Raw genomic sequence first — 26,948 nt, 5'->3', positions numbered from 1 at the left:
AAAGTTCTGGCATGGTACCATGTTGTCACTGCAACAGCCCTCCAGTGAGCCATCAAAAGCCCAGCTAGAACATTTTGAATACAGCAGTATGCTTGTCACCAAAACAATAAACTGCAATATTTTATATTTATCTCTATTTAAAATTTTAGTAATATTGCATAAATGTTAACATGGTCTTACCCTAACCTAATACAATCACAGAAAAGTCTTACTAATATCACATATTGGCACAGCCCCCTGGTCTGTTACGGCCTGCTATGCAGGCCCAATGAATACTTCTCAAGTCACTTAGTCCCCTTTAACTAAGACATGACATCAAGATGCTACACAGTTTCCCCCAAGAAATGTGTTTACAAAAGCAACAGCAAGGAACAAGTAGGATCATCTGTTCAGACTGAAAGTGGAAAGAAAGTAGTTGGGCTTTTGGAATAGATTTCCAAAAAGGGACTGGGGAGAGAGGTTAATAATTTTGATTTAGTTCTTTCATGGCTTAAACAAAAGTGAGCTCAGTAAGTACTCAAGCCTCTAAAGCCTTATGACGGTAAGACCTGGGACTTCTCCAGGGCTGAAATCACAGCTACCAATGACAAACTCAGATTCTCCACTTTTCCAGTGAATGCACAAGCATTCTGGGAAACAATCTGGCTCTGGTAGATGAGACCAAGGGAAATGGAGTGCCTTGGAGGCCATAGCCTTGAATATCAACAACAGAACCACAGGACAACCAGGGCTTCAAGATCAAGGCAGGTTAGTGCTAAGGGAAGCAAAGGCCTGTAGTGCTCTCAGTCTCTCCCCATGGAACAATTCTTCTGGCCTTCCCAGCTTTGCTCATTAATTTACTAAGATCCTGAAGCTTTTCAGGATGAGAAGACATCAGACTGAGATTCTAATTAAAAAAGATAAGCATGGATGAGAGGCAAAGGAAATCTTTTCAAAACAAAGCCTCCAAAGGTAGAGATGTTCAGAATAGCCTTTCTCCTATATAATAATGATCCCTGTCTCCAACCAAGACAATCCCTACTAGTCACCACGCATTTCCTTGTAGCAAGAATCAGAATACTGGTTTCTGTTTTAGAGAAACAAATGGTCTTAGGAACAGATTTTCAAAATCGAAGGAACTATAACTCCAATAAACTGCATCTTGAGGACATCTTTACTTTATTAGTATGAGTGAAACGAAGTGGTATGGTACCCATATACCTTGATGCATCCACTATTTGGAGAGATTAGGCTTCTAAGACATGCCAGGCTAGTTGAAATTTTAACAACTCTCAACCCAGAGAGTCTGAAAACCTAACTGCATGTTGATTGGCTCCAGACAACTAATGGAAAGACACATTTTCCCCAAATGGCCCTCCTTAGTCAGGTTCATAATTTATTCACCACAAAAATGTATGTAGCTTCATTTCCAAAAGCATCAACTGTTGTAGTTCATCCGCCTTCCTCTCTATCTATGGTTGGTATAACTTTTTATTAGCTTTGAATAAAAGAAAGAATGTGATCTAAAATACGATATTAAATGTCCATATATATATATAAGATAAGGGGGAATAGAGAAGCATAAATGGTGACAACATGGGTGAAAATTCTTATCTACTTGGAATAAGAGCTGAATGAAATTCTTATTCTAGTCTCATTAAGATTACCGTAAAATAGGGAAAGGTGTGAGCATGAGTTCAAGTGTAACCTTTTTCCAGGTTATTCAGTCCAACGTAAAGCTAGAATTCACCTGAAGGGCCCAAGTAATCCTAGTTAATGAGAAGACCATTCTTGTTGCTCACCTGGAAAAGGCAGCCCCCAGCACAAACGCAGCATACTCCTTCACCAGAGGCTCTGTGCTGTTCAGTCCATTGATCACCACTTGAAGGCCACCAAAGGAAAGAAGGTCCTGTGCATTATCCATCTGCAAGAAAGGCACTGCTTAATACAGTACTGCCATCAAGGTAAGAAAGGCTGTTCCTACAGCCTTTCTTTTAGTGACTATTCAAAAAACAAACTAAAAAGTCAAGCAAAAAGCCATGGTTGCCTTTCTGACTAACTAGGAAAGGGTTTGCAAAAACAAATTAAATTTTTAAAATAATCTGGAAGAGTAACAGGAAAGAAGTAATAATAGTACCCTCACTTCCCTCTGCCTCACTTCATGCAGTCCAGTGTTGACTGAATCTGAGGACATTCATGATAAAATCTGCATAACAGTATCTCTCTCAAAGGCTTTAGTCTAGACCTATACTTCTTGCTAGTGGTTATTATTGGACAGTGCAGAACATTTCATATCACATAAAGTTCTATTGGACAGCACTGGTCTAGGCTATCATTTAAGGTCTAAAGCCTCAGGTCCAAACAATCTATCTGTTATTCTATGAAAGAGGGGACATCACATTCCCTAAGCTTCATTAGTATCCTGGAACAAGACGAACTTAGAAAGGTCACTGGATCCTGTTTTCTTTACGCAGTAGCTACAAGTCTCCCTTGAAAATATCTTTGTTGCTACAAAAGCTGCCTCTTGCCAACATGCTGATCCCACTATACAAATCATCAGGAAAACCCAGGAAAGCAGAGCCCAACAACAAGGTGACTGCTATCTACCTTTTTCCTCCAGACACCACACAGCCCTTTCCTACCTGTGCCCTTCCAAACTGAAGAGGACTCTAACAGAGTAACCGAGTTCAAAGAACTGTATTTCATTCTGCTTTGGGGTGGGCCTAGCCTGTTTTTACACTTAGAAGACTATTCTTATACATTCTGTTATTATTTCTACAAGAGCAGGGGTTTTTGTCTCTGTCCATTGTTTTAGGTCTAGTGAGTACAACAGCACTAAGCCTGCTCCATAAATAATCATTAAATCAATGAATGAATTTGGTCAGGAAAAAAAATGTTACTGCAATAAACTCAACTGTGAGGTTTAAAAAAAAAAAAAAAAAAAAAAGGCAATCTAGGGTATCTGTTCCAATAAAATGGATGGGTCCTTGGTACTACAAACCTGAAAAAATGGCCAATCCAGGGACATGAAGTGAGTATGGAGTTTGCTCTGCTATAAAGACCCCAAACTGGGGCTGGGATTTTTCTGCCCTAATCTGTCCTTATGAAGAGGAATGACTGATTATTGTGCTATAGCACAGCTAACTAGAGAGACTCAGAACTGGGTGCTTTACTGAAATAAGCACAAAAAATACTAACTGAGCCTTTCTTCCTCACATCCTCTGATTTTAAAATCTAAGAATTCACTGCCTCTCCTTTGATCCTCCTTTCTCCAGGTTTTCTGAATACAAAACCATGGCTCAGAGTCCTGTCATTCTCTGCCTGGGATGGCTACATATCAAAGCTTACATGAGTTCCTAACTGACAGCTGCCCCTCTGAAAGCCCCAAAACAATATAACCCAGCAACACAAAGGTTTTGTTCTAGATTGTTTATTATTACAAAGATAATTCAGGATGCTATAAATGCTGTCATTTATAAGCACTTCAGCCTTCTTAAGATGCTTTCTCATGTTACTTCACTAGAGATGAGGAAAAAAGAGGTCATTCTGCCCACTGCACACCCAGAATATCAAGCTTCAAAATCTGGGTCTGGGGCCAAAACTTTTCCCAAGTATGGCTGCAGAATTAAGAGGGGGCTGGGGGGCAGGGGTGGACTGGTGGAGAGGAGTTCAATGCAGAGGAAGGGAGTGCATGAAGAGGAAGGGAGTGGGGTGGAAGGGAATCGTGCCAACACTCGAGAGGAAAAAAAGAGAACCAGAATGCTGACAAGACAATGAAAGCCAAGGAAATAGAGAAAGGGAGAAGTGATAGTAAATAACTGAGAAGTCATGTGAGGGAAGGCAAACACATAGCCTTAAGGTGGATAGGCAGACAGAGCCGCTCCTCATAAATAACCCACAAAATGTTTTCCCCACACACGATTTTGCTTTTTACAAAAACTGTTTAATAATTCAAATATGGCTGTGAAGAATCCTTTAGCAGATCCAGTTTGGGTGCTTAAAGCCCAGGGTTCTCAAAACCTCTAATCAGTGAGTCTAGAATAGGAGTGGACTGATGAAGTTCCTGGAAAAAGTCCTATCTTCTTCATCAACCCCAATTACCCAGTGCAACTGGAACTCAAGGCCAAGCTGTATCTTCATTGAACCCCCTGTGAAATCACAACTTAACACTGTTGCATGGAAACCTGACATACCAGCCCCAGCAGAGGACCTTATATTTCCAAACAAAAGGCTAATGACCAAAACATTTATGACTCTTTTGTCAACAGGGCAAGCTTGGCCTCTACCAGGGAACGGGCTACTGGGCTGACCTCAGGTTGAGTTTGGTGATGTCTAAGAAACTGTTTACCCCAACCAGTGACCTATAAAAGCAGAACAGGATGTCACCTTAGAGATGACACTGCCAGGTGACCAGGTGACCACTCAACTGGCAGGAAAAAAGAAATTTGTAGGGGCCCTGCTAGCATCCTGTGTACTCACTCCCCTCTAGGTATAAGCTTTCTAGTCATTTTTGCCTTTTATGCTGCAACTAAAGAGATTACAGAAACCTGGTAACTAAAGATCTATCCAAGTATGTTAAGATGATAAGAAAAGCTGTTGACATCAGAGCAGGACTGACTTAGTCAATAACCCCTAGGATCCTTAGTCCTTTAAATATCTGTAATAGAAAAGCTATTGGAATTTTTGTTTTTTACCCTGGAGAGAAAGACTGGAAAGAGAAAAGAGAACCCAGGTCCATTTTTTCCCCCTAAAAGGATCACAGACCTGCTATTTGAGGCCTGAGAAAGAGTTATGAGCAGAGAAAGAAGATGAAGAGGCTGCCCCATAATTCCTGCAGATACAGTACATACTCATCCTCTCTCACCACAAAGGCTGGCAAATCCTAAAGAAAGAAAGGAAGCCTTTCAGCCTAGTTTATAGAGAACAAGGACACTGTCATGCATGGGAGGATGGTGAAGATCTGTGTCTTGGTGAGAATCTCAAAAAGCCTTTGATTATGATTACACAGCTTTCCCGGGCCAGCATCATCCTAGTCTGGATTACTGCAATAGCCTCCTATCTGGTTTCCCTGCTTCCACCCATGCTTTCCCCTCAACCTTTGGTCTAATTCTCAACACAGCAGCCAGAGGGAGCCTTTAGAAATAAGTCACATCATGTCATTCTTCTGTTCAACACCCTCTAATAATGTTCAATTTCATTCTTTCCTCCCATCATCTGAGTTTTATCTACTTCTCTTCCTCTTCTCTCAGTTCCAGCCATACGGACTTCCTTGCAGTTCCTCAAACACATTAGACAGCTCCCATCTTAGGGCTAACGGTACTTGCTACTTCTCCTGCCTAAGAGGATCCTTACCTTCCCTGCTTTTTAAAAATGTTTCCATATAATTTACTACCTTCAAGTATATTATTTATAATTTACTTATTAGTTATGTTTATTGTCTATCTGCCTCTGCTAGAAGGTAAGCTCCAATTTTGTTCACAGATGTATCCTAAGTGCCTGCAACAATGCCTGGGACTTAACAGGCACCCAATAAGTTATATTGAAAAATGGCTTCTCTTGGCTTCTTTCCCTTAGATTCACTTATTCCCCTTCGAGCTTCTTTCAAGTGGTATCAGTATCATGTGAGAAGCAGAGTAGCCAAAAGATTAAGAGCAGAATTTGGAGTCAGATAGCCTTTGCTGTAAATCCCAGCTCTGCCATTCATTAACTGGGTGACCTTGGGCAATCACAAGTGTGACCTTATTTGCCTCAGTTATAAAATGGGACTAATAACAGTGCAGTGCCTACTCATAAGGCAGCTGTGGAAACCAATTAATTAATATTCAAGTGTACAATGCACTTGAATATGAGCCCATTATATGAAAATGCTCAATAAATATTAACTATTATAATTAAGGCACAAGTCTGATCAGTCACTTCCCTGCTTCAAACTCTCCAATGGTTCTTAGGCTCAAGGATAAAATCAGAGAGAACATGGTAGTCCCAACCCCACCTCTTGACTCCCCAACTTTTCCACTTTATCTCTGCTACCCCATCTCCTGGTCACTACGCTCCAGTCACTCTAATCTTTTCCAGGTCTTCAATCTCACCGAGCTCTTCTTTGACTCAGAATCTTTGCACACGCTGTCTACTCTGCCTGGCATGCTCTAATCCAAGGGCTGGCAAACTTTTTCTAGAAGGCCTGATAATAAACATTTTTGGCTGTGTGAGCCACATGCTTTCTATCACAACTACACAACTCTGCCATTGTAGCTTGAAAACAGCCAAAAACAATAAAATAATACACAAATATTTATAAAAACCAACAGTGGTCCAGATTTGACCCGTGGGTCATAGTTTGCCATCCCCTAGTCTAGTCTCCCCTCTTTGCCTAGCCAACTCCTATTCATCCTCTAATGCTCAGCCAAAATGTAACACCCTCGGGGAAGCTTTCCCCAATGCCTCCGACTAGGCTAAGTTCCCCTGTTACACATTCCTACATTACCGTCTGAAGCCCTCAATACAATCTTCAATTATCTCATTATTAAGTTGTTAATTTGATCATTGTTCAATTGATTTTTATTAAATTGTTCCCTCTTACAAATTGTGATCTACATGGAACAAGGATCACACCTATTTAACCTCTGCTATATCATCAGTGTTAAAAAATAAAGGAGATAATACTCCAAATGAAAAAGAGTTGGCTCTGGCCTCTAAGAATATATCTTAATACAGTAGATATTGGCCTAGATTAAAAATACTGTACATGCTGAGAGAAGTAAAGATGCTAATGTATTTTCCTAGAGCCTAGGGTGGGGGATGGGTTATTGTTGAAGCTGTCAGTTAAAAATCAGACGTATAGACAATGAAATACAATACCTGATGGACATAATATTCAAGATCAAAGAGTGCAGCAATCTTCTCTTCCAGGGTGGAGCTGGAACTATTGAACTTGTTGATCAGCCGTACCATGATCTGCATGTCAGTCTCAATGACAACGTTCAGTTCCTCAAAGTCCTTCTTCAGTTCTTCGATGGGGCGAAAGAGCCGTTTAACCTCAGCCTGTCTTGCCTAAGGAGCAAAGAGATGATTAATTAAATCCATTGGAGACATCTTCCCAAAATTCCCACAGTCTACCATGGATATCCATCCTCAAATAACAGCTTCTCTAGGACTCAAAATTTTTGTTAATGTGTACTATCAGGAATCCTGATATCCTCTAAGATGCTCTCAGAGTCTACCCATATAGCGATCTGCCCCAAAAACACACTCAAGGTTTTCCAAGGCTCTGTCATCCCAGTCTGACTTCCAATGTGCAGGAAGATTGAAAAGTCTTATTGTTACAATCAGTGAGTTTAAGGAAAGCAATGCAAGCCTACCTTCGACCCCTAATCTCACATGAAAAGGCTGAGGTCTAAAGTGGAATAATCAACACATTGGTTCTCTACATTTTACAATCACAGAATATCTTGGTATTGCCCTGCCCAATACAGCAACATTTTAGGGAAACCTGGATGTAGAAAACTGTGGGTAAAGAGATGTCAGAGTAGGAGCAATTTGCTCATGAAAATTAATTCACTGTCATTACTGTCAATATAACTACAGGTGTACAATTTGTTCAACTGTTTAAAGTGGCTAAATTACTGTATGTACTATATTTAAACCTCAAACAATTTTTTCTCAATCCCTCCCCATCCTGCGCTCATATAAAGATTTTTAAAGTAAAGTGATGCTGGAGGTGAATAAAAGATTTTAATTAGATACCTGTGACATTCCCTGTTTTCTTCCCAATTTTAGAGGATAGTACTTATAAAGAGTCTGAAATGTAACAGCGGTCTGTGTCACAGTGTTTGTGTCTCCATCTTTCAAGAAGAATTAAAACGCACGAATATTTATGAAAAGTAGGATGACAGGCAGCTGTCACTTCCAAATTGCTCATCTATTACCTTTGGGTTTTCTCTCCAGTTATAAGCACTCCATAGAAACACCAACCAAAAAATGAGTGTCTCTCTGTAACTTATAAATAACAAACATTTATTTCTCAGAGTTGTGGAGGCTGGAATCTGAGATCAGAGTACCAGGCATGGTCAAATGAGGCCCTCTTTCAGGTAGCAGTATGCTTTTTTTTTTTTTTTTTCATTTTTATTGACTTTTAGAGAGAGAAAGAGAGGAAGGTGGGGATAAAGAGACAGTGTTATTCAACTTATTTACACATTCATTGCTTACTTCTTGTATGTGCCCTGACTGGAGATGGGACCCGGAACCTTGGCATATCGGGATGACGCTCTAACCAACTGGGCTACCCAGCCAGGGCCCAATCAGCCTCTCTTTTTTTTCTCTTTAAAGATTTTTTTTTTTTTTTTAAGTTTTTAGAGAGAGGGGAAGGAAGGGAGAAAGAGGAGAGAAACATCAATCTGTTGCCTCTTGCAGGACCCCAGCTGGGGACCTGGCCCAAAACCCAGGCACATGCCCTGACCAGGAATTGAGCCGAAAACCTTTTGTCCTGTGGGACTACATCCAACACACTGAGCCACACCAGACAGGGCTCAGCCTCTCTTTTAGAAGATAAAGCTCCTAGCAGAGTAATCGCATCTATAGGATACCATATCCTGCTTACAACAGTGAATCGCTGTCACTACACCCTACTAGAAGACTCTGGCCAGGCAAAGGGCTGGGGGATGACAGTCAAGTGAGCAGGATAAGAAACTAGTCACCTCTGCCTCACAAAAATGATGTGTATCTGGTCCTCAGGAAGGCTTTTTTTTTTTTTTCTTTTTCTTTTCTTTTTTTTTGAAGAAGGAGAAGAAGAGGAAGGAGAAAGCTGTTTATTTTGCAATAATTAAAAACTCACAGAAAGTTACAAAAATATACAGAGAGTATCCTTTATTCCACTTTCTCCAGTGGAAACATCTTAAATTACAATGGCACAATATCAAAACCAAGAAAATGACATAGGTACAATACTGTTAACTAGACCACAAACCTTATTCAGGTTTTGCTAGCTTTTACATGTACACATTTGCATATATGTATGCATTACTCTAAACAATTTTATCCAATATATAGATTCATGTAACCATCAGAACAATGACTCAATATCACCACTAACAAACAGCTTCATTGTGCTCCTTTATAGGTGAGCCTCATCCTTCCACCCACTCCCTCCCGTCCCTATGCCTCAGCAACCACTAATTTGTTCTCCATCTCTATTAATTCTGGCATTTGAAGAATGTTATATAGATGGAATCACACAGTCTGTAATCTTTTGAGGTTGGCTTTTTTTTTTTTTAGTGAACATAATATACTTGAGATCTACACTAGTTACTTCATATATCAATGGTTCATTTCTTTTTAATGCTGAGTAGTATTCCAAATTGAAGGATGTAGAGTTTATTTAATCATTCATCTATTAAAGAACACTTGAGTTGTTTCAGGGTTCTTATTTTTCTGGGATAAATGCCCATAATTGCAAATGCTGGGATGTATGATAAACATACGTTTTGTTTTATAAGAAACTGCCAAACTATTTCCCAGAGAGCTGTCCATTTTATATTTTCAGCAACAATGCATGAAAGATCCAATTTCTCCACATTTTCACTATTATTATTACCACCATTTTATTGTAGGTATTCTAATAGATGTGTAGATACCTCATTGTGTATTTGATTTTCATTTCTCTAATGACAAATGACATTAAACATCTTTTCAGCCCTCGCTGGTGTGGCTCAGTGGATTGAGCATTGGCTTGCAAAATGAAAGGTTGCTGGTTCAATTTCCAGTCAGGGCACACTCCTGGGTTGCAGACCAGGACACTGGTTGGGGACATGCTTAGGGGAATGTGAGAAGCAACCAGTCAACGTTTCTCTCTCTCTCTTCCTCCCTTCCCCACTCTCTAAAAATAAATAAAATCTTTTTTTTTAAAAAAAACACATTTTTTCATGTGCTTATTTGCCATTTACATATTCTTTTTGTTGAAATGTCTGTTCATGACCTTTGCCCATTTTCCAAACAGGGTTGTTGGATTTTACTACTGAGTTTTGAGAGTTCTTTATATATTCTAGATACAAGACTTTTATCAAATACAGACAGTCCTTGCTTTGCACAAATTTGATATACACCAATTTCAAATACCACAGTTTAAGTAATACCAGTCTCCCAACATGACACAAATTTCAGTTGCCATAGTATGTTAAATATAAGTGCCATAAACACCAACTTTGCCTCAACTTTACTGAGGATTCAAGTCCACAATCACTACATAAATGCCCATCATGATCAGTGGATGATCACATTACTTCTTTCAGTCTGTCAGTAACTGAGCACTGTGCATCCATTATTCAGTTATAGACAGATGTCAAGTGTATAATTGTATGATTTCCTCATCCCCAAATGATAAACCCACTTAACATTTCATAAAGAAAGCTAATCAAAAGGGAGAACCGTCCAAGAAAGACCAAAGTGCAGCAAAGAAACAAAAGTAGTAACTCTGGTAATGGCATTCATGTTTAATGTATATGAAGTTATATTATATTGTCATAATTTTTTGCTTCAACTATCAAACACAATTTTTAAAACTCAAGAGGACAGTCCATTACATTTTCCCTTATTTTTACTCACTTCATTTTTCCCCCCTCATGTTCCAGGTTTCCTTCTGTTATTATTTACTTTCTATTTGGAGAATATTTTTTAGACATCCTTTTAGGTAGGTCTGCTGCTGACAAATTCTTTTTAATTTTCTTTTGTGTGAAAATGTCTTGATTTCCCTTTCACTCCTGAAAGATATTTTCACTGGCTATAGAATTCTGAATGGATAGTTTGTTTTTTTCAGCACTCGAAAAATGTGTCACATACTCCTGGCCTCTGTGGTTCCAGATGAAAAATTCACTGTCATTCAATCATTGTTTCCTACAGATAATGTTTCTCTCTAGCTGCTTTCAGGAGCTTTTCTGTTCTTAGTTTTAAGAATGTTAACTTCTTTAAAAAGGTCATCATGGTATTGATTTCTTTAGTTTAAAGAAGGTTGTGATGGTATTGATTTCTTTGCATTTATGCTATTTAACATTCGTTCAGTTTCATGAATCTATGCATTTATGCCTTTCATCATCTCTGGGAATTTTTCCATCTTTATTTCATTGATTCTTTTTCAGCCCCAGATTCTTCCTCATCTCCTTCTGAAACTCCAGTCACACAAATGTTAGACCTTTTGTTATACAGTCATACCAAGGAGATAAAGCAGGTTTGGTTTCAGATCACACAATAAAACAAATATCACAATAAAGTGCATCACAGGTTTTGTGGTTACCCAATACATATAAAAGTTATGTTTATACTATACTGTAGTCTATTAAGTGTACAATAGCAATATGTCTTAAAAACAATGTACATATATTAATTTAAAGATAGTTTATTACTAAAAATGCTAAACATCCTCTGAGCCTTCAGTAAGTTGTAATCTTTTTTTTGGTAGAAGGTCTTGCATCAATGTTGATGAAATGCATTATCTGCAAAGTGCAATAAAAGGAGGTATGCCTGTATTCCTATAGGACCTTAATCTATTTTCTGTCTTATTTAGATTAGGAAAGTTTTACCTGTCTTCAAGTTCACTGAAGCTTTTCTCTCTCATTGCTATTCTGCTATTATTAAGCCTACCCAGTAATTTTTTAAAAAATTTTTTTGCTGTACTTTTTTGTTCTAAATTCCATTTGGCTCTTTTTTATATCTTCTATTTCTTTGCTGAGGTTGTCATTTGTGTCAAGAGTGTTCATAACTGCTTTTATATGATAGCTGCTTTAAAATCCTTGTTAGATAACTCCAACTTCTGAGTCATTTAACTGTTGGAAACTGTTAATTCTTTCCTAATTTAAGTTTTGATTTTCCTGGTTCTTGGTATGATGAGTGAATTTTTTTTTATTGCATCCTGGACATTTTGTTATTAAGACTCTAACTCCTACTGAATCTTCCCTTTTCAGTAGGCAGTCACATTGTTTAGGGTTAGTATGCTGTTTCTGGCCTTCTTGTATAACTGTAACTACAAAACAATTAAGTTTTAAGAGCCTTTGCAGTGTTTACTTTGGTTTGCTTCTTTTGTGTGCTACCCAGAAGCTAATCTAAACACCTGGGCAGTATTCCACACTATAGTTCAGTTCTTAAATCTTTTGCTGTGTTGATTCTGGTCAATTTCTCATGTGAGTCACTAGGAAGTATGCCCAGAACATCATCTGCAAAATCTCTTTTCCTAGCTCCCTTCTCTCCAAAATCCTACCACCACTCTCTAATTAGGAGGAAAAGAACATCACCTGCCACCACTGGGCACTGGACATTGGGAGTAGAAGTTCTTTTTTGGCCTCTTCTGACAGCAACCTGGTGGCGGATTGAAGCATTGCCTCATTGCTCCTGATCTAGGGGTAGAAATTCAGCCTCCTCACTTACTCCCATTGACACTGCCCCAGAGTGGGAAGTAGAATGCTGCATCACACTGCCCATTGCCACCAGGTGAAGGATGAAAGTACAGACTCTCCATTCAGCCTTCCCCACTCCCTGCCCACCCTCCCACCCCCTCCCCCCGGCATCATCTCAACTAAGAGAAGTGAAAACCCCCCCGTAGTACTGCCAGGGAGGGGACAGGCATTCAGGTTCTCTTCTTGGCCTCTGCTGATCCCACCCTAACAGGAGATCCCGCTATGCCATGAGGAGGATGAAAAACACTTGGTCTCTACTGGTAGGACACCACCAGTGGGGGAAGCAAAAAAAGTCTCCTACCATTGGGTAGAGGGTAGAAATTCCGCCTCAACTCTCTGCTCAACTCTTACGGAAACCACCTTGGCCCAGTTAACAGAGCACAGCCTCACACCATCTCGCTGCCACCAGGAGGGAGTACAAGTTCAGGCTCCCTACTCAGCTTTTGCTGACACCAGTCTGGTGGAGGAATGAGAGGGCAGTTTGTTACCAGCAAATGGGAGGTGAAAAATCCAAGTTCCCTATTCAACTTTCACTGGCAGTAAGGGTGGAGATGGGGAGATTTCCATAGTCTTTGTCTAAAGTAAGACAGGTATTATCCAAGTTTTTTTGTACTACTAGGTTGTCCTTTGCCTGATACTTTCTCTAGAAAGAGCAGGCCTTTCTTAGGGTTGTTTTCTATCTGCACCTGTTGGCATTTCCAGGATGTGGGTTTCTCTGGTGCCCACTTAAAATATATAAAGGGGGACAAAAAGCCCAAGGAACTCACTGCCATGACATTCATCAAGTTCCAAGGCCTGCAGCCAGTCTGCCTTCTTCCCACCCATTAGGGTCTTCTTATCTTTACTTTTAGTATTATGTCCAGGGTTTTTAGTTGTCCTTAGAAGGGAGAATAAAAAGAAATGAGTCTACTTCATCTTGTCCAGAATCAGAAGGCCATATTTTAAAAGGCAGCAATTTATAGGATATAGGTGAACAACAGCTGACATGATAAAGCATCAAACAATTTGTATAAAAATAAACAGATGAAGGGATCAGTTTCAACAATAACAGCCTAGCCCTTGCTGGTGTGGCTCAGTGGATTGAGTGCTGACCTATGAACCAAAAGGTTGCCAGTTTAATTCCCAATCAGGACACATGCCTGAGTTGTTGTAGGCCAGGTCCCCAGTTGAGGGTGTGTGAAAGGCAAATGATCCAACACTGATGTTTCTCTTCCTTTCTTCCTCCCTCCCTTCCCCTCTATCTAAAAGTAAATAAATGAAATCTTAAAAAGAAAATAATAACAGCTCAAATGTGTTAGGCAAAACAGAGCTTTTCCACAAAGGAAGTGATTCTGAGTAGGACTCATTAACTTATATCTTCAAAGGTACCAATGGATACAATGGAATTGATGCCCTTCCCCCAAAAAAATCAAGCCCAAAACTATTCCTTCAATTGACAGGATATAGCACAATATCTGACAGTAATGTCTTTATAAATAGCAAAAGCGCAATCCTATATTTGCAAGCCACCATATAAACTGGGTTTAAACATATCTTTTGTTGGATTTATTGGGCTGACATTTGTTAAAATTATATAGGTTTCAGGGGTACTATTCTGTAATACATCATCTGTATATTGTTTTGTATGTTCACCACCCCAAGCTAATAAATACTGATAAACAAAGTATGTTGGCATCTGCAGCCAGTAGCTCAGGACATGTAAGAAACTCTCCAATCTATACAAGTCCAGGAAGCACAGTGCGCCCCAAACAAGTTGGACCCAAAGAGGTCCACACCAAGACACATCATAATTAAAATGTCAAAGATTAAAGATAAAGAGGGAATCTTAAAAGCAGCAAGAGGAAGGCAGAGAGTTACCTACAAAGGAGTTCCCATGAGACTATCAGCTGATTTCTCAAAAGAAATTTGCAGGCAAGAAGGGACTGACAAGTAGTATTCAAAACAATGAAAAGCAAGGACCTACAACCAAGATTACCCTATCCAGCAAAGCTATCACTTGGAATGGAAAGGCAGATAAAGTGCCTCCCAGACAAGGTAGAGCTAACAGTTCATCATCACCAAGGCGTTATTATATGAAATGTTAAAAGGGCTTATTTAGGAAAAAGAAGATCAAAACTATAAACAGTAAAATGACAATAAATTACAATTATCAACAACTGGATATAAAAAACAAAAACTAAGCAAACAACTAGAATAGGAACAGAATCATAGATATGGAGATCATATGGAGGGTTATCAGCTGGGAGGGAGAAAGGGGAGAATGGAGGAAAATGTATAGGGACTTAGAAGCAGAACTGGTACAGAATAGACAGGGAGATGTTAAGGACAGTACAGGCAATGGAGAAGACAAAGAACTTACATGTGTAACTCATGGCCATGAACTAAGAGGGGGGATTGCTGGAGGGAAGGGGGGAACCAAACAGAGGGGGACAAAGGGGGGAAAATTGGGAAAACTGTAATAGCATAATCAATAAAACATACTTTTTAAAAAAAGAAGGAAACTCTCCAATCTGTATACTTCAAGTCAATTTATTTGCCTGTTCCAGTATATTGGCAGTGAGCTAAATCAGTCCAAACCGGCTCCAACAGAAAGCAGGAGAAACATCCCAGGATTCAGCACCTCAATGAAGAAGCTAACAACCCGAGTTCCACAGAAGTAAACAGAGTGTAGCCGCTGTATCTCAGAAGCAGCAGTTGACTAAAATTATCCCATACAGGGATGGGGATCATGCATTTGGGTACTGGTACTGGTATCTCCCCTTGCAAAGGGAGAGGATTATTTTTAATTGCAAAGCAACTGAAAACATAATCGCTTGCTTTTACATTTAAAAATATTTTTATAATATTCATACTTTCCTACTCTAACTGAATTATGAAAGAACATCATTAAGGAGAACAAGGAGAATAAACAGAAGCACAGCGGGTCTTCAATCAATACAGAAGACAAAGAAAAAAGCCTGGTTTTTATGTTTCTGTCAGCCCCACATGGAGCCCATTGTGAGGAGGTAAGTGGGAATGAGCCCAAACCCTGGCCACAGAACACTAACTCTCTGTTCCATACACCTAGGCATGCTCTGCTCTCCTCTGTTGGCGTTACCTTCACCAGATAGGGGATTTGCTTTTTCTTACCCCCTTAGTTACTACACTCGTGGTACAACAGAATTTTATGCATCATCTTCTTTCACCTATTGCTGTCACTACTGTCATCTTGCTAATCACTTTCTCATACCATATACACTCTCTGTGCTGGGAGATGTGACTTTGGTAAGATGAGTAAAGACATGGAGGCCTGGCCTGCATATTAACACATCCTAATTAGGTCCTCCCCGACATTTAAAAAAAAAAAAAAAGGAAAAAAAAGGCTCATTTGTCTCAGAAATACTTAGCTCTAAAGAACATGAGGAACTTAGGCCTCCTCCATTAATATATGAGCTGTCAAGAACCTGATGCTGCCCCTCCAAAACACTGCCAGGATTCTTGGGCAAAGGCAGACAGGTAGACAAAGCAAAGCAAAGAGACAGACAAAGCAAAGGAGGAGAAGAGGGAGGGAGAACTTAAAACAGTCTCCAAGGCAGCCATCTAAGGAGGTTCTTTCTAGGACAGGACTCAACTGGAAATGTAAAAAATGATTTGATACATTCTTTGGCTATTGCATGAGCTCATGAGATCCACCTAAGAGTAAGATCTCTTTCTGGTATAGGTCTATACCTACAAGCCCTCCCAGACATTAGGGGCCTAGCCAAATATCTGCAATTCTGCCTCTTATTCCTTCCCATTCCCTTAGCTTGTAAAGTTTAGAACTGGTGGAAACCTCAGTTACTCTCTTGTCCCAGCCTCTGTTGTATGTTTAAGAAACCCTGAGGCCTGGAAAAAAAAAATATTTGCTATATGTTCAAAGGACAAGAACCCAGACTTCTTCCATCCTGGTCCAGCACCTCTGTCCTTTAAACCTGCAGTAATCCAAGTGCAAGTAAGATCCAAGTTTTAACCTCTACTCTTTCACTCATGTCTGTGATAATGGAGAGTACAACCATCTGTGCTTTGTGCCTCAATTTCCCCAAACATATAATGGGAAGTTGGATCCTAAGCTAAGCAATGACAGAAATGCTCCCAGCATTTTTTTCAATAGTCTATAAAGGGTTTTTTACTTGGCATTAACTGCTCTTTAATTATTTTACAATATTATTATCATCCCATGTTTATTACAAAAGCTTCAGGAAAAAGTTATTCCCTTCAAGGCCATCCTGCAGACTTATATGAACTCCCTGAAAAGAATCACATACCTTGTCTTTCTTTGAACTCCCCATCTCTGTCTCTTCCTTGAATTTTGCCAGTGCACTCTTGAGGTCCTGAGATGTGTAAGTGTTAGTGCTGATGTCCAGCCTGTCCAAAGAGAAGCTGAGAGTCAGGGGGAAGGCACCGTCTTTCCCGAGAAAGAAACATGCCATGGGTGGTGGTATTCCAAGGCACGTTAAGCCAGGCCAGCTCTAACTCTAAGTGCACTTATTCCACCTTTACCTTCAATCAGCCAGAAGTCCAACAGGGTGATCTTACCTTGAAGCTAGAGGAGGAAAGACAGCTTAAGATGGGATCATTTCATGAAAGAGGAGGATATGGCATGGGACAGGACAGAGGTCCACCAAGGACAACAAGCTCTCAGCCAGTTACTCAGGCAAAAACAAGTCTGGAATGTTTCTGCAATGCTGCTCTCTCAACACATGTCAGGGCAGGACCTCCTGCAGGGTACTAGATATAGACAGAGGGAATAACACAGACCCTATTTATATTTTTTAGGAAAGAAACCAACAGAGACCTGAGCCCCGCCAAGCACGTGCCTGACCTGATTTGACATACCAGACTGTCTTCACCAAAACAGGCTGGATAAATCCACATCTTTAAGACCAACCCCTGAGCACAGAGTAGACGCAGAAGGTATGCACCCATCTGACAAAGGAATGGATTTAAGATACCAAAGATTAGAATCAAGGTCAGCCACCTTCCATAGCTAGCATCCAAGAAGAGGGAGGAAAGGAACCAATGGGGATGTAATCTTGGGAACCTGACTACAGAATGATATCCTCACAAAGACCCCTGGAGCTGACCCAAGGCACAACCATTCATCTGGACTGAAGAGAAGGCATTCATGGCAATGGGGGAGAGGGGTGGGGGTAGGTTTCATCACCAGCAGACATTTCAGTTCAGTGAACAGAGGTAGGAACAAGAGTAATACGGACAAAGGAAAGTATGGAATGTGGGTTGTGCTTGACAACTCTGTCCAGCTGTGTTGGGGGGAGGAGGGTTAAGTATAACCCAGGAGATATATCAAGGTGGGGGAGGAAGGAGTTATTGGACTGCTCTCCTATAGGCAAGATGAGCACATCAGTCCTATAGTCCAAGGCCCTAGCAGGCTTCACAAGAAGGGCATGCTCTCAGGGCTTTCCTCATTCTATCTTTGATTTGTCCTAGAAACCTTTTTGGGCACTAAGAAAAACACGTGTCTTCTTTAAACCCCAGTCTTCCCAAACTAATTAATAATAGTTGATCACTCATATTTGTTGAGCACTTAACCATGTGTCTGGCACTGATGGAAACCTGGTTGAGCACCGGTTACTCCTTTAGAAGTAGTATTTCATTCAAATCATTACCACAGTCCTACAAGATAGGAGAGAAATTCTTTTTCTTGGCAGAGTATCACCCAATGCCAGCTGCCTGAGGAAACCACTGTCCTGCCCCTTATCTATAAGAAGGAATTATTTAGGGCCATGGCTTAAACTTATCTTCCACTTCCTCTAAGACTTGGTCAGGGAGAATCCCACTGTGTCTCATATCTCTGTTTATTGACCTTTCAGGCTACAAGGGTGCACATGTCTGTCTGCACTCATGCACATGTCTGTCTGCACTCATGCACACACAACAATCCTGAGCTGGTATTCCCACTTTATCCTGCACTGAGAAAAACAGACATTCAAGAAATCCCTCATCTTCCCAACATCAGCTCTATACACCAAACTGCACCTCAATCTATATTCTCTGTTCTCCCCTCTATTATAGTAGATTACAGTGTCCCTGATCCTATTAAATTTAAGCTCCATATCCCACTTGCCTTTTCAAAAGCTTCAACTTCCATCCTTGTACCACTAGCTCCAGCCTGCATCATCAATCTCTCCCTTTGACTGGATTATTCCCATCAGCATATCAACACTATTTTGACCCCAAAGTCTCAAGTTATCATGCCATTTCCCTGCTCCCATTCAGAGTAAAACTATGAACACATTTCACCTTCTTGACTGCTATTTACATCACCATTTGCTCTAATCTGGATTCTCTTCCTACACCTCTTCTAAAACTGCTTATCAAAATTAGTAATAACTGATGGCCAAATCCAACATACTCTTCACTACTTTCCTGTTCCTCAATCACTCAGCAGCCTTTACACAGTTTACCCCTACCTCCTTGAACCACTCTCCTTTCCTGGCTTCTTGTTAACAGTCTTATGGTTCTTCCTCTTTCTTGTCTCCTACCTGAATCCTGTACATGCTGGTATGCCCCAGACTTCAATTCTGGGCAATATTCTCTTCTCTATCTCTATACCCTCCCCGCTAGTTCTTTTCTTTCTTTAAAGATTTTATTGATTTATTTTTAGAGATGGAGGGAGGGAGGGAGAAAGAAAGGGAAAGAAACATCGATGTATCAGAGAAACACAGATCGGTTGCCTCTCGCATACTCCCAAATGGGGACCTGGCCCGCAACTCAGGCATGTGCCCTGACCGGGAATCAAAACTGCAGACCTTTGTTTTGCAATCCAGTGCTCTCAACCCACTGATCCACACTAGCCAGGGCTCCCCTAGTTTTTTTCAAATATCCATCAGGCAATGATACCCAAATCTACCTCTCTACCCCAACCCGCCCTCCTGAATACTAGTCAAACTCCTGTACAGCAACCTAACTATCTTGGACCTTGGATGTTTAACTGGTACCTCAAATTTATTACATCTAAAACATAAGTCTTGACGATACAACCCAGAAATCTGTCCCTCTCCCAATCTTTTCTATTTCAATAAATGGTAACTCCAAGCACTGAGTTGGACAAATCCCAAAATGAGACTTTGTATAAACCCGTGCGCCCAACCTTCCTTCAACCCCTACATCTAAATCATAAGCAAGTTCTATCAACCCTACCTCCAAATTAAATCTACAAATCCATCCATTCTCTATTATGACACCCTAAACTACCATTATGTCCTGCCTGATCCACTAAAATGATATCCTAAGTGTCTCTGCTTCTTTTGTCTACCTTCAATCTATTTTCCAAATACATATCAACTAGAGTGATCTTGCTAAAACTACATTACATTAAATCACTTTCCCACTCCAAATCCTCCAATGGCTTTCCATTACAATTCTAGTTAAGTGAAGAGCACTCAACATACTCCTCAAAACTCCACAGGATCTGGCTCCTTTTACCTCTTTAATTTCATCGCCTAGTAGTCTTCATCCTTCTCCTTCTCTAGTCACCCTGAACATTTTTGTTTCTTGAACTTGACAAAGCCTTTCTCTTGACAAAGCCAGGGACTCCTCTTGTTCCCTCTTCCCGAAATGCTAAACCTAAACATATAAAACTAGACCATTGCGTTGACTAAATCCCCCTCATTCTTCAGGTCTCTGTTCAAATATCATATTGACAAGGACTTTTCAAACCATCCTATCTAAAGTGATCTCCCCCAGGGACTTATCACATTGTTTATTTCTTCCCTAGTATTTATTATAATATGTAATTACCTTACTTGCATGTTTATTTACCTGTTTTTCTGCCTGCCAGCCACCATAAGATTGGCATCTTGTCTGTTTCGTTTACTACTATATCCCCAGTGCCTGGCACATAGGTACTCAATAGGTCTTTTGTGAAATGAATGAATAGAGCAAGTAAATGGTCCTGTTCTTGGACCACTCACTTAACTACTATACTTACATTGTGCAATGGTAAATGCTCAATCCAAGATGGGAAAACTTGGATGTAGTTTGTCCCGCTTCCTGCAAACATAGGAGGATGATTCAAAGAAGCTGGTTGTTCCACGGCAAAAAGTGAGATGTGCTGTAGAATGCTGACAGTAATAAGGGCTAATACCAGTGGAGATGGCAATGCTTAACACAAAAAGCCAAGAGGACAACCTGGTGCTAGGAGCCAACAGGCAGTGAGGCAGTGCCAGGAGAACCCTCTGGGACAAGTCAGAGTCAGGCAGCCTGTCCCAGGCTTTAGAGTCCACAGGTATTATAGCTCCAGGTAGCAGTGTGACCAGTCACACATCCAGCAGGACTAGTGAAGAGGCCATGGGTTGGGCTGAATTACCCATCCCCATCTCTCTCTAGTTAGTGGTTCTTAACTCTGTGTGGTCACCAACTTTGTTGGCAATCTGATGGAAAGGGGTGGGTCTGGACGCCTGAAACAGAACATGCAGGTAAGTAAAATATTGTAATAATTTTGGAAGTTTGCCCTGTCCTTTGGACTCTGTTCCCATTACAGTGCTAAAGACCAGGAAGACACTGCTAGGTAGAATTGGAGGAGCACAGGACAAAGTTGACCCCAGAAGGAAGTCACCACCAAAAGCAGCCTGAGACTCCCGAGCTCACAGCAGTGAACACCTGCACCACCACCTTGTCAATGCCTTTGGGCTCCTGTTCAGACAGGTTTGCCATGTGCTATAAATGCTGAGAAGAAAGAGGATACGTCCAGCATATCCTGGAGGCCCTTCCAGGGCAGAACCCTCAGAAACATTCCAAAGGAGAAAAGGAGAGTTGAGAGTGGGGACAAATATTTCTCTTATGACGTGTCTACCACAGGCCATCTGAGTGGCTCTCCTTTCTATTCCAAAAAGATATGAACAATAAACAAAGTAGTAAGCACTCCCACTGATGATCTACAGTCAGGTATTAGAGAAATAACTTTCCAGGGAATTAAAACCAACCAATAAGACTCCAAAAAATGCAGTTCCTAATTCACGATTCCTAAACCAAGAAAAAAATAGACTTTTTATTTAGAAAATAAGATTTGGCTTAGATGTGAGAAAAACATCCTCAAGTACTTTGACACACTGACATGTGTATATGTGTGCTGGGGATGGAGAGAGCTGACAGGGTTACAACAATGAGATCTGATTCTTTCTTAGATGGTTCTAAGAAAGGAATCATTATGTCAACTGGGCCAACCCAGGTATAGGCTTATACAGAGAGATGACGATGTGGAAAGATAAAGGTCTTCCCCAGTTCGGGGTGACCATAAAGAGGACAAATATCTCCTAATCTTATCTATCACAATGTAAAGTTGAATTTTCCAACAGTAAAAGCTGCCCAAATATGAACAGGCTGCTTTGTGGGGCTGTGAATGCCACATGACTGAATGCACACACGGACAGGCTGAGTGTCTCTTCTGTCAGGTATATCGAGGCAAAGACTCAGGTAAGAACTGGGTCTCTAAGGTCCCTTTCTGACTTATATCTAACTGCAAAATATTGTTAAAATAATAGATATACAAGGACTAAGTAACACTAACCCCACTCAATCCATGACTGATTCCCAATACTTAACAAGTATTAGAACAGGAGCAGCAAACTATTTGTAATGACCAGATAATACTTGAGGTTTTGTAGGCTTTATGGTAATTGTCCCAACTATACAACTCTGCCAGTGTAGCAAGAAAGCAGCCACAGACAATATATAAATAAATGTGTCTAGCTATGTTCCAATAAATCTTTATGTGGACACTGAAATCTGAATTTCACACAATTTCCATGAGTCATGAAATATTCTTTTGTGGGTTTTTTCCAACCATTAAAAAAATGCTAAAAACTTAGCTTGTGGGCCATATAAAAACAGGCAGCAGTTCTAATATGACCCACAGGACATAATTTGCTAATCCCTGTGTTAGAAACTTCATGGCTGGTATTGATACCAACTTTTCAAACTGCATAATTCCTGCAGCCCCTGCAATCCCATACCTCAACCTCCTTCTCCCTTATGCAGAAAATAGAAAGCCGAAAAAACTTAGTAATTCAAGGCCAGTAACAGACACATAGAGACTCTGAATTGCCCAAAATCAAATAATTTAAACTGGTTATTAAAAAATGAAGCAACCTCCTACCATTGGAGAACTTTTATACTATAAGAGAGTCTGTTTTAATTTAATATGGACTAACAAGAGGAGAAGTTAGTCTGAATTAAAGACTTTAAAATGCAATTTTATTGTTCACCAAGGAAGTATTATTGCAATGCAGAAGGCCTAACAGGCCTGTTTTAATGAATAGATGACTCATCTGTAATCAGTGCATTAATTGCTGAGATTCAAATGGGTGCTCTTAAAGTACTGGGAAAAATAGCTTCATTTTTAAAGCAGGTTAAGCATTCCCCCTACAGCCTTTTTTAAATTATCAATTTGCTTTGCAAACTATTTATTTCCAAAGACCGTAGAACTGAACTTCCATTAAAACCCTGAGAGATTTATCAAAAATTCTAGGCTATTAAATTTCAAATTTTCTAAAAAGTCACATAAATTTGGGTAAGGAACATTGCATTGCCATTACTTTCAGTATTACAACATCAGTGCTGTTAGTCTCCCAGTCACTAGGGTTGACACTGTACCTTTTGCCTTTTTTTGACCCTTTCAATGTATCTCTAAACTTGTCTTCATCTTGGAGTTTCACTTCTCTTGCTCCAGTCTGGAGATTCAGCCTCACATGAGATCCTGCAGGGACAGCCTGACCTAAAAGCCAAGAAGAGAGAAGGGCTATGAAGTATACAGTCTTCAGAGGGACCCTGGTGGAATGGCTGGCTAACAAGTCAAGAGGACTTAATGGTTCATGAAGACCAGGCTCTCCAGTACTCAGTACCTGTATCCATCTATGTCTCCTACTCCCAACCACCCTCCCTCCATCTCCATCTCTCTCCATCCCTCTCCACCTCTCTCTCTACCTCTCTCTCTCTCTCTCTCTCTCTCTCTCTCTCACACACACACACACACACACACACACACACACACACCCGCAAAATCACAATTGTCCTTCAAATAAAGGGATGACGCAACGTGGGCAAGGGTATCTGCACTTTAATCCAGAGATTAATATCCCCCAGTTAGAACCTGCATATTTAAGTGATTCGGTTTTCTTTAAATTGAGCCTTTCTGTTATATACAGTAGTTGAATGGTGAATACATACTTACCCTTCAGGATATGGCCACATTACTGCCTCCTCCACTACATCCTGTGTGTCCCCATCCTGACAGAACCCCAGACAGCTTGTCATTCCAGCAAGCAGACACCTCACCATTCTCATCAATTTAATCAGGTTCCCTCTATGAGGCTCTCTCCTTCCTGAGTGCAGGGACTATATCTCCTCCTTTTTTATTTCCCCAGCCTCTAGGCCAGAACTTTACACATGAAATTTGTGGTACTTAATGTTTATGAGAAGGGAGAAGCAAGACACAGAAAAGAAGGAGGACATGGCAAGCCAAGAAGGCAGGAATTGGAACCAAGAAAAACTAAAAGGAGAGATAGGAGAAGGAGATATGGGTGGATCCATCTATATCAGAAGAGCTGATCCAATAGCCGGGCAAACAAGTGTTGTGAATTAATGGGCTATTCACACACATTGTACAAAATTACCAAGAAGAGTTAAAAAGCAACTTGCAAGATCACATTCTACAAATGGAATGTCACACTTACTCATTCATGCAACTAATATTTGCCAAGCAACTACTATACACAGGCCACTGTGGTATATAGGTTCCTAGAACCTATATATGTGCTGTATGTCCAAATTTATGGTCCATAAATGTGGCCATATCCTGAAGGGTAAGTATGTACCCTTGCTAAGCTGGCCAAGGGAGAAACTAGGATCTTACATGAATCAATTTATTTTATTTGGGAAAATTCCAAAATTACTCCTTTCACATAAGTCACCACAGGGGGTAAGAGCAACTACAACAGCATGAACTTAAAATACAGGTTACGTTCATTTAAAATACATGAAACCAGCCATGGCAGCAACAGTGGCAGAGGCAGCAGAAAATACAGTATTTCAAATGTTTCCACTCCACTGGGAAAAAGGCCAAGTTAAAGAGAGAGAATGATCTGACCTGCATCCTTCTAGGGCCTCTGTGAAGGAATCACAACGCTGGGGAACAGCAGAGCAGAGGCAAAAAGTCACAAGATACAGGCAAGAGTTAGGGATTGAGGGGGCAGGAGGCAAGGGAACGGGCAAAAAATAAGATGGGGCTCTAGAAAGGCAAAGAGGCCTGCAAAGCCTACAGTGTCTGTCTCCCCCACTGGCTACCTGGGGACAGATCCCAACCTGAGGAAACTCTGTCTGTAATAAGTAGAAGCCTTGTCCAAATTAGGTAAGGCCACATCATACTTGAGTTTTGATTCCCATTGGGACTCTCTGTCACAGATTTCAATCACAGGCCAAGATCCAGGTTACACTCCTGCTTTCCCCACAGGGGTAAGGGGAGAATCTGGTATATTGCGTTATTGTCACCAATTATTATCTCCTCTGCCTGTTTTCACACACTTTGTCATGCAGTTCTTCTTACATGGTAAGAGTAAAATTAGATTAAAGTGGTAAAGTACACTTTTCCACCCCTTGACTTTGGACTTGGCTTGTGATGTGCCTTGGCCAGTGGGATGCCAGCAAATGCGTTGCAGAGATTTGAAATACGCCTTTGTGTTTGGTTTGTCTCTTGGAATTCTTCCATCACCGAGAGAAGACCAAGAAGGATGAGATACCCATGGAGCAGACTTGGATCCAAACTGCAGACTGGAGCTAAACCCAGCTAAGCCCAGCCACTGTCAGCCAGTTACAGCTGATGTGCAGACATGTGAGCAAGAATAAAAGTCTGTATTTCCTTTAGCTTTTTATTCTGAACCACCTTTAACTTTTTAAAAAAAAAAGGTGCAAAAATAGTAAGAGTTTCCATATGTTGCTAACATAACCTTTCCAAATGTTAATATCTTACATAGCCATAAATAATTGTCAGAACTGGGAACTTAACAATACCATTTACCAAACTGTAAAGATCCTTTTCAAACCTCACCAGTATTTTCTTTTTTTTTTTTGTTCCAGGATCCCATATGGCCTTTGGTTATTTCTTCCTAGTATCCTGATGAATCTGGCACCTTGAGGAATTTTGATCAGGACTGCCTGGTAACTTCTCATGATTAAACTAAGGTTGTACATCCTTGACAGAAGCACCCCAGAAATGATGCACTGTTTGTTCTCAGAGCATCAAATCACAAGGTTTATGATGTTAATATGTCCTCTTACTGGTGATACTCACCTTGATCAACTAAAAAAAGTAATATCTATCCACTGTAGCAAAACCAAAATAACTGCAAATTACCAAACTGTGGAAAATAGTTTGGCAGTTTCTCAAAAAGTTAAGCTCAGAGTTACCACATGAACCCAGCAATTCCATACTAAGAAAATAAAAAACATGTGTTCACACAAAAAACTTGTGCACTAACCCTCATTATAGCATTATTTATAATAGCTAAAGTGTGGAAAAATTCAAATGTCCACCAACTGATAAAAGAGTACACAAAATGTGGTATATCCATGCAGTGAAATAATATTGAGCCATTAAAAGGAATAAAATGCTGATATATACTATAACATAGCTGAACCTTGAATATATTACTCCAAGTGAATAAAGTCAAATACAAAAAGCCACATATCATTGTATGACTCCTTTTAAATGTAATACCCAGAATAGACCAATCAAGAGACACAGTACATTAGTGACTGTCAAGGGCCAAGGAAAGGGGAGGAATGGGGAATTACCTCAAATGGGCATGAGATTTATTTTTGTGGATGATGAAAATGTTCTAAAATTAGATTGTAGTGATGGCTGCACAATACTGTATATACATTAAAACCCATGGAACTGTTAAAAGAAATCATGCGGAAATACATTGAGATTATAAGAATCCCCCTTTTTTCCCCTCCAACCACACCACTAGGGGACTCCTTCTGCAACAACTACCATTGTGGTGATGATTCAGTGGCAATTTTCTACTTCCCTCCTTCATCACACATTAATTGAAATTTCACTGCAAGAAAAAACTGTCACTCTTCCATCTATTTATTACTTATACTAGTATAGATTCATAGATATTTTTTCTATTTTTATTGTATTTTTTCAATTGCCATTTAGTCCTCTTATACCGCCTTTCCCCACCCCCGCCACAATCACCACACTGTTGTCCATGTGCATGAGTCCATTTTTTGCTCAATGCCTCCACCCTCTACCCTCCCTTGCTAGACTCACAGATATTTTATTCTATAAGTTATAATTCGATGCTACAATTATTTATTTCGTTGTTCAAATTGTTTCAGCTTCGGCAATTAGGAGCTCCTTCAAGTTGACTCCTGTGTTCCTTTAACAAATCCCTTCCCCTTATCATTTTCTTTTTTCAGGTATTTCCTTACTTTCTGTTTCCATAAATCGTTCTGAGTTCATTTTGTATTTTCCTTTCCCTAGCCTTG

The 26,948-nt window shown here is 40.2% G+C and overlaps 1 protein-coding gene across 3 annotated transcripts in view; it reads right to left on the bottom strand.

Moving 5' to 3' along the window:
* SIL1 (SIL1 nucleotide exchange factor) overlaps positions 1–26,948 on the bottom strand; it is a 196,460-nt gene that overhangs the window by 58,704 nt on the left and 110,808 nt on the right. For all 3 annotated transcript variants that reach the window (XM_054568382.1, XM_054568385.1, XM_054568383.1), the window contains exons 4-7: positions 23,049–23,169; positions 16,700–16,799; positions 6,838–7,029; positions 1,782–1,903 (exon numbers count right to left, since the gene is read on the bottom strand). In XM_054568382.1, coding sequence (XP_054424357.1) covers positions 1,782–1,903; positions 6,838–7,029; positions 16,700–16,799; positions 23,049–23,169 — 535 coding nt within the window. The remainder of the gene's footprint in view (positions 1–1,781; positions 1,904–6,837; positions 7,030–16,699; positions 16,800–23,048; positions 23,170–26,948) is intronic.

Source organism: Pteronotus mesoamericanus, unplaced genomic scaffold (assembly GCF_021234165.1).
Source record: "Pteronotus mesoamericanus isolate MK-2021 breed Mesoamerican mustached bat unplaced genomic scaffold, CSHL_Meso_final contig_2, whole genome shotgun sequence".
Lineage (NCBI taxonomy): Eukaryota > Metazoa > Chordata > Mammalia > Chiroptera > Mormoopidae > Pteronotus > Pteronotus mesoamericanus.
The sequence above is the reverse complement of the archived record's forward strand: the minus strand, read 5'-3'. Positions and strand labels throughout refer to the sequence as shown.